Source organism: Scyliorhinus torazame, chromosome 14 (genome assembly GCF_047496885.1).
Source record: "Scyliorhinus torazame isolate Kashiwa2021f chromosome 14, sScyTor2.1, whole genome shotgun sequence".
NCBI lineage: Eukaryota > Metazoa > Chordata > Chondrichthyes > Carcharhiniformes > Scyliorhinidae > Scyliorhinus > Scyliorhinus torazame.
The window spans coordinates 51053974-51071898 of record NC_092720.1 but is presented as its reverse complement, the minus strand read 5'-3'; the positions used below and the strand labels follow the sequence as shown (position 1 = coordinate 51071898).

At 43.1% G+C, this 17925-nt stretch overlaps 1 protein-coding gene across 2 annotated transcripts in view; it reads left to right on the top strand.

Moving 5' to 3' along the window:
* The window catches only part of iqcg (IQ motif containing G), a 105688-nt gene extending 87834 nt beyond the window's left edge, over positions 1-17854 (top strand). Inside the window, exons 9-10 of one of the 2 annotated variants that reach the window (XM_072474171.1) lie at positions 6616-6717; positions 15963-17854. In XM_072474171.1, coding sequence (XP_072330272.1) covers positions 6616-6717; positions 15963-16085 — 225 coding nt within the window. In that variant the 3' untranslated portion in view covers positions 16086-17854. The remainder of the gene's footprint in view (positions 1-6615; positions 6718-15962) is intronic. The other variant, XM_072474172.1, reaches the window with a different exon arrangement.
* The last annotated feature ends 71 nt before the right edge of the window (positions 17855-17925 follow it).

The window sequence follows — 17925 nt, the reverse complement described above, 5'->3', positions numbered from 1 at the left end:
GAATACCTTTTACTCGGGAATATTGAGTAAGGTTTCAAAGTTGCAGGAGTGTACCGGCAGGCAGGAAGGTGGTTTAAAGTGTGTCTACTTCAATGCCAGGAGCATCCGGAATAAGGTGGGTGAACCTGCGGCAAGGGTTGGTACCTGGGACTTCGATGTTGTGGCCATTTCGGAGACATGGATAGAGCAGGGACAGGAATGGTTGTTGCAGGTGCCAGGGTTTATATATTTCAGTAAGCTCAGGGAAGGTGGTAAAAGAGGGGGAGGGGGGGGCATTGTTAGTCAAGGACAGTATTACGATGGCAGAAAGGACGTTTGATGAGGACTCGTCTACTGAGGTAGTATGGGCTGAGGTTAGAAACAGGAAAGGAGAGGTCACCCTGTTAGGGGTTTTCTATAGGCCTCCGAAAAGTTCCAGAGATGTAGAGGAAAGGATTGCAAAGATGATTCTGGATAGGAGCGAAAGTAACAGGGTAGTTGTTATGGGGGACTTTAACTTTCCAAATATTGACTGGAAACGCTATAGTTCGAGTACTTTAGATGGGTCCGTTTTTGTCCAATGTGTGCAGGAGGGTTTCCTGACACAGTATGTAGATAGGCCAACGAGTGGCGAAGCCATATTGGATTTGGTACTGGGTAATGAACCAGGACAGGTGTTAGATTTGGAGGTAGGTGAGCACTTTGGTGATAGTGACCACAATTTGATTACATTTACTTTAGTGATGGAAAGGGATAGATATATACCGCAGGGCAAGAGTTATATCTGGGGAAAGGCAATTATGATGCGATGAGGCAAGACTTAGGATGCATCGGATGGAGAGGAAAACTGCAGGGGATGGGCACAATGGAAATGTGGAGCTTGTTCAAGGAACAGCTACTGCGTGTCCTTGATAAGTATGCACCCGTCAGGCAGGGAGGAAGTGGTCGAGAGCGGGAACCGTGGTTTACTAAAGCAATTGAAACACTTGTCAAGAGGAAGAAGGAAGGTCATGTAAAAATGAGACGTGAAGATTCAGTTAGGGCGCTCGAGAGTTACAAGTTAGCTAGGAAGGACCTAAAGAGAGAGCTAAGAAGAGCCAGGAGGGGACATGCAAAGTCTTTGGCAGGTAGGATCAAGGATAACCCTAAAGCTTTCTATAGATATGTATAAAAGACCAGACAAGGACAGTAGTGGGATGTTGTGCGTGGAGTCCGAGGAGGTAGGAGAGGTGCTAAATGAATATTTTTCGTCAGTATTCACACAGGAAAAAGACAATGTTGTCGAGGAGAATACTGAGATACAGGTTACTAGACTAGAAGGGCTTGAGGTTCATAAGGAGGAGGTGTTAGCAATTCTGGAAAGTATGAAAATAGATGTCCCCTGGGCTGGATGGGATTTATCCTAGGATTCTCTGGGAAGCTAGGGAGGGGATTGTTGAGCCTTTGGCTTTGATCTTTAAGTCAACTTTGTCTACAGGAATAGTGCCAGAAGACTGGAGGATAGCAAATGTTGTCCCCTTGTTCAAGAAGGAGAGTAGAGACAACCCCGGTAACGATAGACCAGTGAGCCTAACTTCTGTTGTGGGCAAAGTCTTGGTAAGGTTTATAAGAGATAGGATGAATAATCATCTGGAAAGGAATAATTTGATTAGAGATAGTCAACACGGTTTTGTGAAGGGTAGGTCATGCCTCTCAAAACTTATTGATGTGGTGTATATGGATTTCAGTAAAGCGTTTGATAAGGTTCCCCACAGTAGGCTATTGCAGAAAATACGGAGGCATGGGATTCAGGGTGATTTAGCAGTTTGGATCAGAAATTGGCTAGCTGGAAGAAGACAAAGGGTCGTGGTTGGTGGGAAATGTTCAGCCTGGAGTCCAGTTACTAGTGGTGTACCACAAGAATCTATTTTGGGGCCACTGCTGTTTGTCATTTTTATAAAAGACCTGGAGGAGGGCGTAGAAGGATGGGTGAGTAAATTTGCAGATGACACTAAAGTCGGTGGAGTTGTGGACAGTGCGGAAGGATGTTACAAGTTACAAAGGGACATAGATAAGCTGCAGAGCTTGGCTGAGAGGTGGCAAATGGAGTTTAATGCAGAAAAGTGTGAGGTGATTCATTTTGGAAGGAATAACAGGAAGACAGAGTACTTGGCTAATGGTAAGATTCTTGTAGTGTGGATGAGCAGAAAGATCTCGGTGTCCATGTACATAGATCCCTGAAAGTTGCCACCCAGGTTGAGAGGGTTGTTAAGAAGGCGTACGGTGTGTTAGCTTTTATTGGTAGAGGGATTGAGTTTCAGAGCCATGAGGTCATGTTGCAGCTATACAGAACTCTGGTGCGGCCGCATTTGGAGTATTGCATGCAATTCTGGTCGCCGCATTATAGGAAGGATGTGGAAGCATTGGAAAGGGTGCAGAGGAGATTTACCAGAATGTTGCCTGGTATGGAGGGAAGATCTTATGAGGGAAGGTTGAGGGATTTGAGGATGTTTTCGTTAGAGAGAAGAAGGTTAGGAGGTGACTCAATTGAGGCATACAAGACGATCAGAGGATTAGATAGGGTGGACAGTGAGAGCCTTTTTCCTCGGATGGTGATGTCTAGCATGAGGGGACATAGCTTTAAGTTGAGGGGAGATAGATATAAGACAGATGTCAGAGGTAGGTTCTTTACTCAGAGAGTAATAAGGGCGTGGAATGCCCTGCCTGCAACAGTAGTGGACTCGCCAACACTAAGGGCATTCAAATGGTCATTGGATAGACATATGGCCGATAAGGGAATAGTGTAGATGGGCTTTAGAGTGGTTTCACAGGTCGCCGCAACATCGAGGGCCGAAGGGCCTGTACTGCGCTGTAATGTTCTATGAGTACCTAGTCCTGCCTTTATTTGAGCCAGGTCTCCAATGTTACCACAACATCTTATTCCCATGTTACATCTACATGTGCAGCTCACTAACCTTATTTATCACATTCTGTGCATTAATTTACATGCACAGGTAAGGGTAGTTTAGACCTTATTGAATTCCCTCTTACACAGCTTACTATTTCCTACTCCAGTGTTGTCTGTTGCTCGCAATCATTTTGTGCAGGTTGTTTCTCCTTTCCAATGTAACATCTTGGTTCCAACCATATTAACAAACTGCTCAGCCAGGACATTGGTTTCAGCTCTGTTGAGGTGCAACCTATACAGGTCTCACCTCCTCGAAAATCCATTTTAATATCTCTGGAATCGAAAATCCTTAATCCTGCATCTTTTCCCTAGTCAGGCATTCATCTGCTCTATCCTCCTGTTTCTGAAGGGAATGTGGCACTGGGAGTAATCTGGAAATTACTGCTTTTTAGCTCTGTAAAATCTGCTCTCAGAACCATATCCCTTAATACAGATATGATCACAACCTCTGGTTGTTCACCCTTTCCACTCGAGAGTTGTGCAGCACTTAATGACTTCCTTTACTTTGGCCCCTGTAATGCAATAGGAATAGCATTCCCGAGAAGCCACGGAACTGAGGTATCCTTCCTTCAATTAATCTAAACAGTTAGCTATTTAATTCTTTAAAATTGTTTAACTAGTTATTTTAGATCTATAGAATCATTTATTTGCCCTGCTTTTATTAATTTAATTAGAAATTGAAAGTTACAGACTAAAGTGCAAAAATAAAACCGCAATACCTGTTGTCTTGTGATGTTAGTTCTTGACTTTTTTTGTTTACCTTGAAACTCCAGGTTCTGGTTCTCTCCGATTCGCAACGCTCCCTTTCCTGACCACAGAAAACCAGTGCTCATCCAGCAACATGTGAAATTTATTCCATGGCTGAATGCAAGCTGTCTGCAGACATGCAGAAATAGAATAAGGCATGTGGTCATTTCATATGCTGTAACCCCAGCAGGCGATGACAGAAAAAAAATCACATGTTGCAAAAATTAGTTTAGCACAACTATGTAGAATGATTGTCTTTACCTTCCAAGAAAAAAGTTGTGTGCAAAATCACACAACTGCAAATAATTTATCACACTCAATTTAGTAAAATAAGGCAGGATCAGGCCAAGTTGGACTGGAAAGAGTTATTTGTGGGGTAATCTATAGAAGTCAGTGGGAGGTGTTCAAAAAGAAAATGGGAGGGTCAAGGCCCAACATGTTCCCTCTATAGCCCAAAGAGCCATGGATGAGCAGAGATATTCAGTGTACAATGAGGAGAAAAAAGGGAGGCTTTTAGCAAGTACAAGGGGAGCAATTCAACGGAGGCATTAGTGGAGTACAGAAAGTGCAGGAATGACCTTGGGAGAGCCATTAGGAGAGCAAAGAGGGGATATGAGAACGCTCTGGCTGGTAAAAGTAGGGAAAATACCAAGATATTCTATATATAAATATATCAATGGGAGGAGGATAACCAGGGAAAGAGTAGGGCCCATTAGTGACCAAAGGGAAAATCTGTGGGTGGAGCCAGAGGACATTGGCAGGATGTTGAACGAATATTTTACATCTGTCTTCACCCAAGAGAATGAGGTTGATATGGAACTCAGGAAGAGAGACTGAGGTTTTTGAGAAAATTGTCATCGGGAGTGACAAGGTATTGGCGGAGTTGGCAGGCTTAAAAGTGGACAAATCTCCAGGTCCAGATGAATTGTGACCCAGGATGCAAGACAAGGGAGGAGATTGCAGGGGCTCTGATCCAAATTTTTAATTCCTCCCTGGCCATGGAGGAGGTGCCAGAGGACTGGAGAACCGCTAATATGGTCCCACAATTTAAGAAAGGTTATAGAGATAAGCCTGGGAAATACAGATCAGTGAGTCTCACGTCAATGGGAGGGAAACTATTGGAAAATTTTGAAGGAGAGAATCTATCTCCATTTGGAAAGTTTGATCAGGAATAGTCAGTATGGCTTTGTCAGAAGGAGGTCAAGCCTAACAAATTTGATTTGTTTTTTGAGTGTGTGACCAAGTGTGTAGATGAGGGTAGTGCAGTTGATGTAGTTTACATAGTTTTCAGCAAAGCCCTTGCCAAGGTCCCGTCTGGGAGACTTATGAAGAAGGAAACTGCACATGGGATTCTGGGGAACTTTATACGGTGAATTCAAAATTGGCTTAGCTGTAGGAGGTAGAGGGTGATGACATATGGCTGCTTTAGTGACTGGAAGCCCAGTGGCATACCACAGGCATGTGTGCTGGGCCCCTTATTGTCATCTTTTTAATAAATATTTTTATTGCCATTTTGCATTTAAAACCGCAACTTTGCAGAAAGTCACAGGGGTAGGATCAGTAAGTTTTGCGGATGACACAAAGATTGTCCGGTTGGTTAACAGTGAGGTTGAGTATCTGGGGTTACAGGAAGAGGAGCAGCAACGTGGTGCCGTGTTGTTTCACGGCGCCTAGGACCCAGGTTCGATTTCGGCCCCGGATCACTGTCTGTGTGGAGTTTGCACATTCACCCCATGTCTGCGTGGGTCTTACCCCCACAACCCAAAGATGTGCAGGGTAGGTGGATTGGCCACACTAAATTGTCCCTTAACGTTTCTTAAAAATGATGACACAGGAAGATATAGACAGGATCATCCAATGGGCAGAAAAGTGGCAGATGAAATTTAACCCTGAAAAGTGTGAGGCGATACGCTTTGGAAGGAATAATTTGACAAAAAAGTATTCAATGAATGGCCTGACACTGAGAAGGGACCTTGGTGTGTTTGTCCATAGATCTCTTTAGGCAGAATGGCAGGTTAATAGGGTGGTAAAAAAAGGCATTTGGGACACATCCTTTGAGGCATAGATTACAAAGGCAAGCAGGTCAGGCTGGAGTTGTTTCGAACCTTGGTGAGGCCAAACCGGGATACAGTGTGCAGTTCTGGTCACGACATTATATGAAGGATGTGATGGCACTGGATGGGATGCAGAGGCGATTCACCAGGATGTTGCCTGGGGCAACACATGAGGTCCCAGTTCTATTCTGCATTATGTTTGTCAGATGATTATGTGGGGGATATGAAGACTATGAAGAGCGATTAGATAAGCTTGGGTTGTTTTCGTTAGAGCAGAGAAAACTTTGGGGCGTCCTGTTTGAAGTGTACAAGATTATGAGGGGCATGGACAGGGTGGATAGCGGACAGTTGTTCACCTTAGTTGAAGGGTCAGTCACAATGGGACACAAGTTCAAGGTGAGGGGCAGGTTTCGGGGGAAATGTGAGGAAAACCTTTTTTATCCAGAGGGTGGTGACGGTCTGGAATGCACTGCCTGGGAAGGTGGTAGAGGTGGGTTGCCTCACATCCTTTAAAAAGTACCTGGATGAGCAAGGCATAACATTCAAGGTTATGGGCCAAATGCTGGCAAATGGGGTTAGGTTAGGCAGATCAGGTGTCTTTCATGCATCGGTGTAAACGGGCTGAAAGGACTTCTTTGCACTGTATTATTGTGATCCAGTGAGATGTCTGCGAGACATTAAATACTTGTCATCGTTCTTTCACTGCACTGCTCAAGGAACACATGGGACTAAATATCCTGATAGTGATGAATGTGATGATCACTGGAATTTCTTGAAATATGTCTTGGACTGGGCTTTTTCTTCATTATTTTATTTCAGATTAATATAGTTAGGAAAGAGAAAGAACAGGAAAATTTTCACTGATACTTTTCCATTCTATCCCTTCAGTACTTGACATATGAACAAGTGATAATCGAGGATAGGGTTGACAGAGAAACTGAATGGAAGAAAAGGACACGAGAAGAGACAGAATTTAGAAGCATTATTAAGGTAATATTACATGCAATATTACAAGTAAGAATTTCACTCAATTATATGAATCATTATATTAGAGTGAGGGCCTGGGACCAACTCAATTAAACTGTTGATATCTGATTGCAGTAAGCTTACCTGAATATGCCAATAGAGCCACCTCCTTCACAATTTAATCATGCAGTTGTGCATAAATATCCTTCCACCAGATTTACACTGAAACAAGGGAATTTTCCTGTGGACTTTGGGCTCCAAACATTGGGACCAAACGATGAACTTGAGCTTACAATTACCAACAGCAAGATTGGCTCAGCGATCTTCCGGGAGGCAGCCTCCTAACTGGCACCTCCACGCTCACCATCAATTAAGGAAACCAGACAGACTCTCAAAATTGGAGACCAAATCAGAGGGTCAACAGTTCTGGAACCTCGAGAACCAGGAGAGGTGGACGGTTGCCAAGGCTGGTCGAGGACATGAGGACACCAGCACGGAACCTTAGAATTCCTGCAGTGCAGAAGGAGGCCATTTGGCCCATTGAGTCTACACCGACGCTCTGAAAGAGCACCCTAACCTAGGCCCCATACCCCACTTCCCTGCACATCTTTGGACACTAAAGGACATTTTAGCCCCTAAAGCAAAGAAATTATTTCGGCTGGCAGGAAAACCAGAATTGAATCATCCACGATTGTAGCCTTTCATGTTTATGGCCCTATCAATGAGGCATGGAAGCCTCCAGCTCCAATGGTCCTCTGGTCTGTCACAAGGAAGCGGCCCCCAATTAGCTGGCAGCCTCCACATATGGCGGGGTGTTACTCCAATGCCCACAACATTTTTGTAATTGAGGCCATAATCAGGGTAATAAGTTACCCGTCTCTACAGGCTATTTTCCTGGCCCTTGACACACATCCCCATTATGGGTCCAGGAAAACTCAACCCAAGGATGTTCCATTCACTAATATATTGCTACAATTAATAATGAAAAAAAACCCACTTTATGCCATTATATTAGCAAAATGAACCAAATTCAGCTTATTTAGAGGCAAAGCAAGAAGTCTAAAACAACAGGTGAGAATAAAGTAAGCGAGGAGGCGAGTGTGGAGCATAAAAGTGGCATAGAACTGTTGTGCCAATTAGCCTGTTGTTATGCTGCAAATTCTATGCAACATTGTCATGTGAGAGTACCTTTAAGAAATGGGTGTTCATGATTATGAATTAGTTCATAAATCAAAGCTAGGTTTCCGACATTAGTTTCAGCCTGTGAGGGATAGAAACTGGGGACATGAGAAATACTTGTGGTAAACGTAAAGGTGATCTGATGGGAGATAATAAGGAGAGTGTACCTCAGACTAAAAAAGAAATCCAGGAGGATGGAAGAGACATGAAAAGTTTCAAATGTGTTCACTGTAATAAGCTAGGCCATGTAAAGTCACAGTGTTGGTGGTTGAAGAAAAGCACTGGGAAGGCTGATGTGGTAAAACAGGATAAGACAGTGGGGTTTGTTAAAGTGGTAAAGGAAAGCCCAAGTGAAGCGAAGGAGGTGCAAAAGATTGTACAGCCTGATCCAGATGTCCTTAAAGAATTTACTTGTGTGGGTAAAGTTTACTCATGTGTATCAGGAGGAGCAGGTAAAGAAGTCACAATTTTAAGAGATACGGGAGCTAGTCAATCTTTAATGGTAAGAGATGAGGAGTCATGTAGTTTGGGAAGAATGTTGCCAGAAAAGGTGATAATATGTGGAATTCAGGGTGAGAGGAGTAGTGTTCAATTATATAAGGTAAGGTTGGAAAGTCCAGTGAAGAGTGGTGAAGTGGTACTAGGAGTAATAAAGAAACTATCTTGTCCAGGAATACAGTTTATCTTGTCCAGGAATACAGTTTATCTTGGGTAATGATGTGGCTGGATCGCAGGTGGGAGTGATGCCTACTGTGGTTGATAAGCCAGTGGAAAATCAGACAACTGAAGTGTTGAAGGACGAGTATCCTGTGATTTTTCCGGATTGTGTAGTAACAAGGTCGCAAAGTCACAGGTTAAGACAAGAGGAGAAGTCAAAGAGTGAAGATGAAGTTGAAGTGCAATTATCAGAAATGAATTGAACGAAGAACAGGTGGCGGATGAGGCGGATATTTTTAGTTCAGGAAAATTGGCGGAGTTATAACAAAAAGATATAGAAATAAAACGGATGTATCAGAAAGCATACACGGAAAAGGAATCTGAGTGTATACCAGAGTGTTATTACCGTAAAAGTGATGTCTTGATGAGAAAATGGAGACTTTTACATATGCAGGCGGATGAGAAGTGGGCAGAAGTTCATCAAGTAGTATTGCCGGTAGGGTATAGAAATGAAATGAAATGAAAATCGCTTGTCACAAGTAGGCTTCAAATGAAGTTACTGTGAAAAACCCCTAGTCGCCACATTCCGGCGCCTGTTCGGGAGGCTGTTATGGGAATCGAACCATGCTGCTGGCCTGCCTTGGTCTGCTTTCAAAGCCAGTGATTTAGCCCTGTGCTAAACAGCCCCTTCAAGGAAGTGTTGCGAGTTGCATATGAGGTACCAGTGGCAGGTCATTTGGGAATAAGGAAAACTCAAGCTAAAATCCAAAAACATTTTTATTGGCCTGGACTACATAAAGATGTAGTTAAATTTTGTCAATCATGTCACACATGTCAAGTGACAGGGGAACCTCAAGCAGTGATAAAACCAGTGCCCTTAATACCCATTCCAGCATTTGAGGAACCTTTTACAAGGGTCCTAATTGATTGCATAGGACCGCTTCCTAAAACAAAAAGTGGGAATCAATATCTTTTGACTATAATGGATGTGTCTACTAGGTTTCCAGAGGCCATTCCAGTACGTAATATTACAGCTAAAAAGATTGTGGAGGAGTTACTTCAATTCTTTACTTGATATGGACTACCCACAGAAATACAATCGGATCAAATTTTACCTCAAGGTTATTCAAAGTTATGGATAGCTTAGGAATAAAACAATTTAAATCAACTGCGTACCATCCAGAATCGCAGGGAGCTTTAGAAAAGTGGCATCAGACATTAAAGACAATGTTGAGGGCTTATTGTCAAGATTATCCAGAGGATTGGGATAAAGGAATTCCATTTGTATTGTTTTCAATTTGGGATGCACCTAATGAGTCAACCAAATTTAGTCCTTCTGAACTAATTTTTGGTCATGAGGTAAGAGGACCACTTAAATTGATTAAGGAAAAATTGGTGAGTGAGAAATCGGAAATTACATTATTGGATTCCGTGTCAAATTTTAGGGAATGATTAAATAGAGCAGGTGAATTGGCTAGACAACATTTAAAAGTTGCACAAAATGTGATGAAATGGGTAGCGTACAAGAAATCCAAAGTTCGTACTTGTGCCTGTGGAGATAAAGTTTTAGTGTTGTTACCGGTGGTAGGTGAACCTTTTAAAGCTAGGTTTTGTGGATTGTATCAGATTGAAAGGAAATTAAGTGAGGTGAATTATGTGGTAAAAGCACCAGATAGAAGGAAAACTCACCGAGTGTATCATGTGAATATGCTTAAAAGGTACTTTGAAAGGGAAGGAGAGAAAAAGGAGGTTTTAATGATTCTAACTCAAAGTGAAGAACCAAATCCAGATGACTGTGAATTTGACATACCTCAAATTAAATTGGAAAACGAGGATGTTCTTAAAAATTGGGATAAATTGTTGAGTTACCTTCCAGAGGAAAAACGAACTGACCTGAAAGAGTTATTGCTATCATATGGGCAAGTTTGTGGCGATAAATTGGGAAGTACTAAAATGGCCATACTTGATGTAAATGTGGGAAATGCTGTTCCAATCAAACAACATCCATACAGACTTAACCTTTAAAATTGGCACAGGTTAACAAAGAGATTGAGAGTATGCTTAAAAATGGCATAATTGAAGTGGGTTGCAGCCAATGGAGCTCACCCATAGTGATGGTACCTAAGCCTGACGGTAACCAACGGTTGTGTGTGGACTATAGAAAGGTTAATGCAGTTACAAGAACGGACTCTTATCCTATCCCACGTTTGGAGGATTGCATTGAGAAAGTGGGACAATCAGCTTTTATTTCCAAATTGGATTTATTTAAAGTTTACTGGCAGATACGTTTATCCGAAAGGGCGAAGGAGATTTCAGCTTTTGTGACTCCAGGTGGTAAATACCAATTCAAAGTTATTCCATTTGGCATGAAAAATGCCCCAGCCACATTTCAACGGTTAACTATCAAAATCGTTTCAGGATTACCCAATTGTGCGGTATGCATCGACGATCTGGTAATTTTCAGCCAGACATGGAAAGAACATTTAAAACATCTGATTGAGTTATTCAATCGACTTCAGGAGGCGGGTTTGGTGGTAAACTCAGCCAAAAGTGAATTTGGAAAAGCCCAAGTCACTTTCCTTGGCCATACAATCGGATAGGGTCGAATGGTCACACGGGATGTGAAACCAACAGTTATTGAGGAGTTTCTGATACCCTCAAGACAAAGGGAAATAATGTGACTTCTTGGCATGTGTGGATTTGATCGAGCATTTGTGCAAAAGTTTTGTAGCGTGATTGCTCCACTGATGGACTTGCTGAAGAAGCGTAACAAATTCCAGTTGACAGCGGAGTGTCAACAGGCATTTGACTGCCTGAAAGCTGTGATAACCACTGCTCCCGTGTTGGAGAATTATAAGGGACTCTGAGATCAGATTGAACTAAAGTATCTGACTTTAAAGAGAAATGCCGAAGCGTAGACAAATGGACGGATCGTCCAGAGACCTTCTTGTTCAAAGAGACTGTCAATCAGGAAGGATTTCAGTTGGAGGAAGAACAAAAATGGACTATATTATTGTACTCGTTTGCGTGTGTTGTTTTTATTTTTAAATGAAAAAGTATATTTACTGTGTGCAATTCTTAATGGATAGTGAAAAGGTGAAAAATGAAACCATCTTGAAGTTGATGGTTTATTTATTTTTCTTGGGGGGGGGGGGGGGGGGAGGTGTCATGTGAGAGTACCTTTCAGAAATGGGTGTTTATAAATGGGTGTGTATATAAATATCTGTAGTGAGAGGACCTTTAAGAAATGGGTGTTCATTACTGCAGTGATGTCAGAGAGGGGGTGGAGCTGGGCTGTCTGTCAGGTTTCTAATTTCGTTTTAGGCTGTTTGCTGCAGGGTGTGTTTTAGTTTCGTTTTCAGTGTTGGAGCTGAAGCCAGACAGAGCAGGTGTACTGTTGATCTCTCTGCCATGAAAAGACTATCTCTTGATCATTTGGTGAATTCAGAATTATAAACGTTCTCAGTAGTGAATGTAAACCCAATGTGCTTCTGTTAAAAGGTGTTTCTTCTGTCTTCTGGATGTTGTTTGGGAAGTTATTAAGGATTACTTAGTGTTGTATTCTTTGGGGGTTGTATTTGAATTAATGGTTGCTAAGATGTTCACTATGTTTTAAAAAGGTTAGTTGAGTTCATAGAATAAACTTTGTTTTGCTTTAAAAAATACGTTTTCCATTTCTGCTGTACCACACCTGTAGAGTGGGCCATGTGCTCCCCATATCACAATCTATTAAAAGTTGTGGGTCAGGTGAACTCCATGATATACTTTGGGGTTCTCTAAACCCTGGCACATAACAACATTCATGGTACATGTGCATGTCACTCTGGCAGAAAGCTGGTAGTTCCATCCTATATTGTCGCTACTTCCCATTAAACAGAAAATGGAGTGAAAGTTCAGGTCGATTGTGTGTCAATATTAAGGCCAAAAAGCTGCTTGTTGAATGAAAAGTATAAAATGTTGCTCCTTGAACTTAAATTGAGCTCAATTGGAACCGCATAGAGAAAATAAAATTAAGGTCCGAATGGGTGGGGGGGGGCGGTAATTAATATGGCAAGTGCCATGGAATTTGGGGTTCCATGGTGGCTCAGTGGTTAGCACTGCTGCCTCACAGCACTGGGTTCGATCCCGGCCCCGGGTCACTGTCCGTGTGGAGTTTGCATATTCTCCCTGTGTCTGCGTGGGTGTCACCCCCACTACCCAAAGATTTGCAGGGTAGGTGGATTGGACACACTAAATTGCCTCTTAACTGGGGGAAAAAAGAATTGAAATGAAATGAAAATCGCTTATTGTCACAAGTAGGCTTCAAATGAAGTTACTGTGAAAAGCCCCTCGTCGCCACATTCCGGCGCCTGTTCGGGGAGGCTGTTAGGGGAATTGAACCATGCTGCTGGCTTGCCTTGGTCTGCTTTCAAAGCCAGTGATTTAGCCCTGTGCTAAACAGCCTCTGCTTTGACATTGGGTACTCTAAATTTTAAAAAAAAAATTCTATTTGGTCTTCTTTATTTAAAGGGGCGAGCAATAAACTGAGTACACTCTGTTGATAAAATTACAATCTCACCCACCAGTGTTTGGGGTGTTGGATAGCAGTGAAAGTGGAGGTGAATGGGAAGGTGTTACATCTCCTGGTCTTGCATGGGAAGGTGTCAGGGGACAGAAAAGAGGTTGTAGGGGTAGTGAAAATAGTGCATCAGGGTGTCAGGAGAGGAAGCGAGAGCTGAGGGGAACAAAAGTGGGATTGCATCAGAAAAGGCAAAAGAACATCTGCTGAATATAGAGGCCAGTGAGGTTCAAGGTGAGGAAAAGGGTGTCTAGTCACATTTCTTAGAAGTTGAAGACAGTAACATGGGTAATGGATCAAACTTAGTTGAGGAGTGTTATTTTTGAATGTAATATCATCAGAGCAAATGCATCAGAGAAGGAAATTGGGAGAAGGTAAAGGAAGAAGTATAATTCAGGTAGCTGGGGTGGTTAATGAGCCCTGTAGTACATTTCAGACACTTAACAAAGAGTTGGACACAAAGTAGTCCAAGAAGGGAAGAGTCAGATGTCAAACAGTACAGTTTCTCTATAGAAATTTAACACTCACCTGCAACATATGAAGCAAAGCCAAAATCATTGAAATGTAAACTCTATTTGCCAGGAAAATTACATCTTCCAGAATTCTTTGTGACCAGGTAAACCCACCTAGCCTTTCCATTCACTTTAATTGCTGCATTTTGTCAATTTTGTGCTCCTCAAAATAAGCGCTGCTATTTTCAGTTTTAAAAAAGTCCCAAGGGGAGAGGGACGGGGAATTAATATGGCAAGTGCCATGGAACTTGGGGTTGCACTTGCAAACAGAATGGAGGTGATTGAAAAAGCAGTTGCACTGCTGCCTCACGGCGCCGAGATTCCAAGTTCGATCCCGGCTCTGGGTCACTGTCCGTGTGGAGTTTGCACATTCTCCCTGTGTTTGCGTGGGTTTCCCCCCACAACCCAAAGATGTGCAGGGTAGGTGGATTGGCCACGCTAAATTGTCCCTTAATTGGAAAAAATGAATTGGGTATTCTAAATTTATTTAAAAAAAGAAAAAGCAGTTAACTAATTTCCGTTTGGTCTTCTTTATTTAAAGGGGCTAGCAACACTAGCACGGGGCAGCACAAGTGGATAACACTGTGGCTTCACAGCGCCAGGGTCCCAGGTTCGATTCCCCGCTGGGTCACTGTCTGTGCGGAATCTGCACGTTCTCCCGGTGTTTGCGTGGGTTTCCTCCGGGTGCTCCGGTTTCCTCCCACAGTCCGAAGATGTGCAGATTAGGTGGATTGGCCATGATAAATTGCCCTTAGTGACCAAATAGGTTAGGAGGGGTTTGGGTTACGGGGATAGGGTGGACGTGAGGGCTTCAGTGGGTCGGTGCAGACTCGATGGGCCGAATGGCCTCCTTCTGCACTGTATGTTCTAACACAGTGAGCAACAATTACAGTAGACTTTTAAAAGTATTAATCATAGAATTTACAGTGCAGAAGTAGGCCATTTGGCACATGGAGTCTACACCGCCCCTTGGAAAGAGCATCCTACCCAAGCCCACACCTCCACCCTATCGCCGTAACCCCACCCAACCTTTTTGGACACCAAGGGCAATTTAGCTTGCCAATCTACCTAACCTGCACCTAACCTGTGGGAGGAAACTGGAGCACCCAGAGGAAATCCACGCAGACATGGGGAGAACGTGCAGACTCCGCACAGCCAGTGACCCAAGCCGGGAATCAAATCTGGGACCCTGGAGCTATGAAACAGCTGTGCTAACTACTATGCTACCGTGCTGCCCACTTGCTAATTGCTATGGAAAATCCTCAACTTTGGGATTATTTAAAGAATGCAGTTCTAGTTTAATAATTAGACACGTGTTGAATATTTCACTGTTGAACACACTAGATCAGGAATTAAACAGCGGTAACTCAAAAGTTCTCATGCTAGTACATTTTCAGAACATATGTCTGAACGTAAAAAGGTTCAATGAGAAAAGGTAAGTTGATATATTTTAATATGAAGCTTATCCAACTGATCAACACATACAATTATGGTTGGACAACATTGAGCATATATATCCACAAAGCTATGAACTTTAGTCACTGTTTTGAAATATGTAATTTTATATGCATTTGGTCTTTGATAATTGAAGCCCGTGAGCCCCTAGTTTGGGTCCAATGATCAGTAATATATCAGAAATGTTTTTGCATTCTCTGTACACAATTATTTTAGTGGGGGGGGGGGGGGGGGGGGAAGAATAAAATCAAGCATCAGGTACCTTGACCAAAATTTTATTGCGCTGGAGGGGCTCCAATGACATGCTGGGGCTTCCCTGCTGTGGCAGTTTGTGGGAACCCCTGCTACCTGCTTTGCTCATTCTAATTAGTGGTCTTCAAGGCTTCCATTCTTTCAACACCTGCCCCAGGAGCAGCCAGCGAATTGAGCGTTGCCAGCTCAGCAGCGCCACTGGGAGTGGTGACCACTGCTTGGATTGTGCCTGCAATACAAGAATGCCATTGGAGCATGCAGCCATCCCAACCTGGTAAATGGGATCTGGGGATAGCAGGGCCAAATAAGGTGTCAGTGAATGGAACGGAGTGGTGGGGAAGGTTTGTGAGGCCTGCAGTTTCTTGAGTGTGGAGAATGGTGGTGTCATGGGGGCAACCAATGTTCCACCGAGTGACCAAATAGGAAGGCCAACCCTCTGAACCTTCAGAGGTCTGCCAGGATTCATCAGGTAGACTCCCCAAATGCCACTGGAAAAGGCAGTAGTTGATCTCCGCCTCTATCCCCTCACCATTTTTGAGGTACCCCTTGCCTCTAGAGTGTTGGTAAAATTGATAATTTCATCTGTACTGTATTATCATCAACATCCCTTGATTTCTCTTAATATGAAACACTACCTTTTCTCCCTCCCCCCCCAGCTCCAATCATGGTGGCGAGGAGTCATGGTTCGCAGAGGAATCGGAATCTACAAATATATTAAAAGAAAAGGTGGAGAAAGCAAAGGAAAGGGAAAAGGCAAAGGAAAGGGAAAAGGCCGATAAGAAGTGAAACCCTTTCTTTGCGCACATTTTCACCACTCGTCAAATCATTTATTTTGTGTTAAAATGTAAAGTTATTACTGGGCAAAACAGACCAACTGAATAAGCCAATTTTATTTAGTTAAGTAGTATTGACCAAAGTTGCAATTGAAAAATAATGTGCTCATCACGGTAGAACTTACAAATGTCTTAATCCTGGTAATACAATGACAAGAAACATGCTTTTAATGGTTATTCTATGATTTGTTCATGGCATTTTAATTCTTCCCCCCCTCCCCCCCCCCCCGGGCGACTATTTCTGGGATATAGTTCCCCAGTTAGCAGCTGCCCTCTGGAACTTCGATGACATGACAACTCTTAATGTATGAGCCCAGTCCAGTGATCATCAGCGGCCCACATGAAAGAGGCAGCCAAGTCCAATTCTGTTCTCACCTACTCATGATGATATTACAACTACAGTTCACCAGCCCCACTTCCCTCCACCCCCTGTATACACTATTTATCCCCCCGGCTCAAACCTGACATCCCTCCCACCCTAAAATGCCTCAACTGATTCCATATCTTCACCATAGATTGTACCACCGAGCTCCCTGAATACTTACTCGGAGCCATTGGCAATGCTGCCATCACCATAGCCCTCAAACTGGATCTCTTACAAGATTCCTCCTCCATCCTAACCAACTCCACCCCTTCACCTTTCCACCATCGCCGCACCTTATCCACATTCACTGCCCAATAATAATTAAGTAGATTCGCCAACGCCAACCCCCCTCTGCTGCCTCTGTAGCAGGTTCCTCCCATCCCTCGGCACCTTCCCCACCCATACAAAGTCCGAAATGATTGTCTCCAATTTCCGAAAAAAGGCCTTTGGTATAAAGATCGGGAGATCCTGAAAAATAAACAAGAACCTTGGCAGAATATTCATTTTCACCACTTGGACCCTCCCTGCCAATGTCAACTGCAGTGTATCCCACCTCCTGAGATCCCTCCTGGCTTCCTCCACCAGCTTCATTAAGTTCTACTTATGGAGTCTCCTCCATTCCTTCACTACCTTAATCCCCAAAAACCTAAACCTATCCCCCCTAAATTAGTCCTCTGTCCCAGCTCATTCACCGGGAAAACCTCGCTTTTCCCTACATTCAGTTTATACCTAGAGAACCCCCCAAACTTCCCCAGCAGGCCCATAATCCTTTCCATACACTCTAGCGGATCCGAAACATACAGCAACAGGTCATCGGCATAGAACGACACCCAATGCTCCCTCTGTCCCCTCATAATCCCTGCCACTCCGCCGACCCCCTAAGAGCCATCGGCAACGGCTCGATGGCCTGCGCAAACAGCATTAACAGGCACCCCTGCCTCGTGCCCCTATGTAAGTCAAAGCTTCACAAACTCATGTTATTCGTCCTCACATTCGCCCTTGGTGCCACATACAGCAATCGCACCCAGGCCCAAATCCCAAATCTTGGCCCAAACCCAAACCTTGAACAAGTACCGACATTCCACCCAAGTGTATGATAGACATAACAAAGAAAATCACTTTCTTTCCTGGAGCAGACGGTTAGGTCATAAAGGGCAAAATTGCATTTTAATATCTTTTCATAAGTCTTTAGAATTTGAAGATTCCAGAATTTGTTTCTAAAAACATGGTACAGGAGAATTGTACTGATCATCTCTTTTCAAAACCAAATTCAACACTTTATGGCAAACACTTGAGCAATATTTGTACCATTTCATTATCTATTTAAAATAAAATCATATTTCAAAGTCAACTTTTACAGGTTCTTGTAAGCTTTTTTCATTGCTTGCATTTGCAGTATTAAGTTATAGATTGATTGCCAAT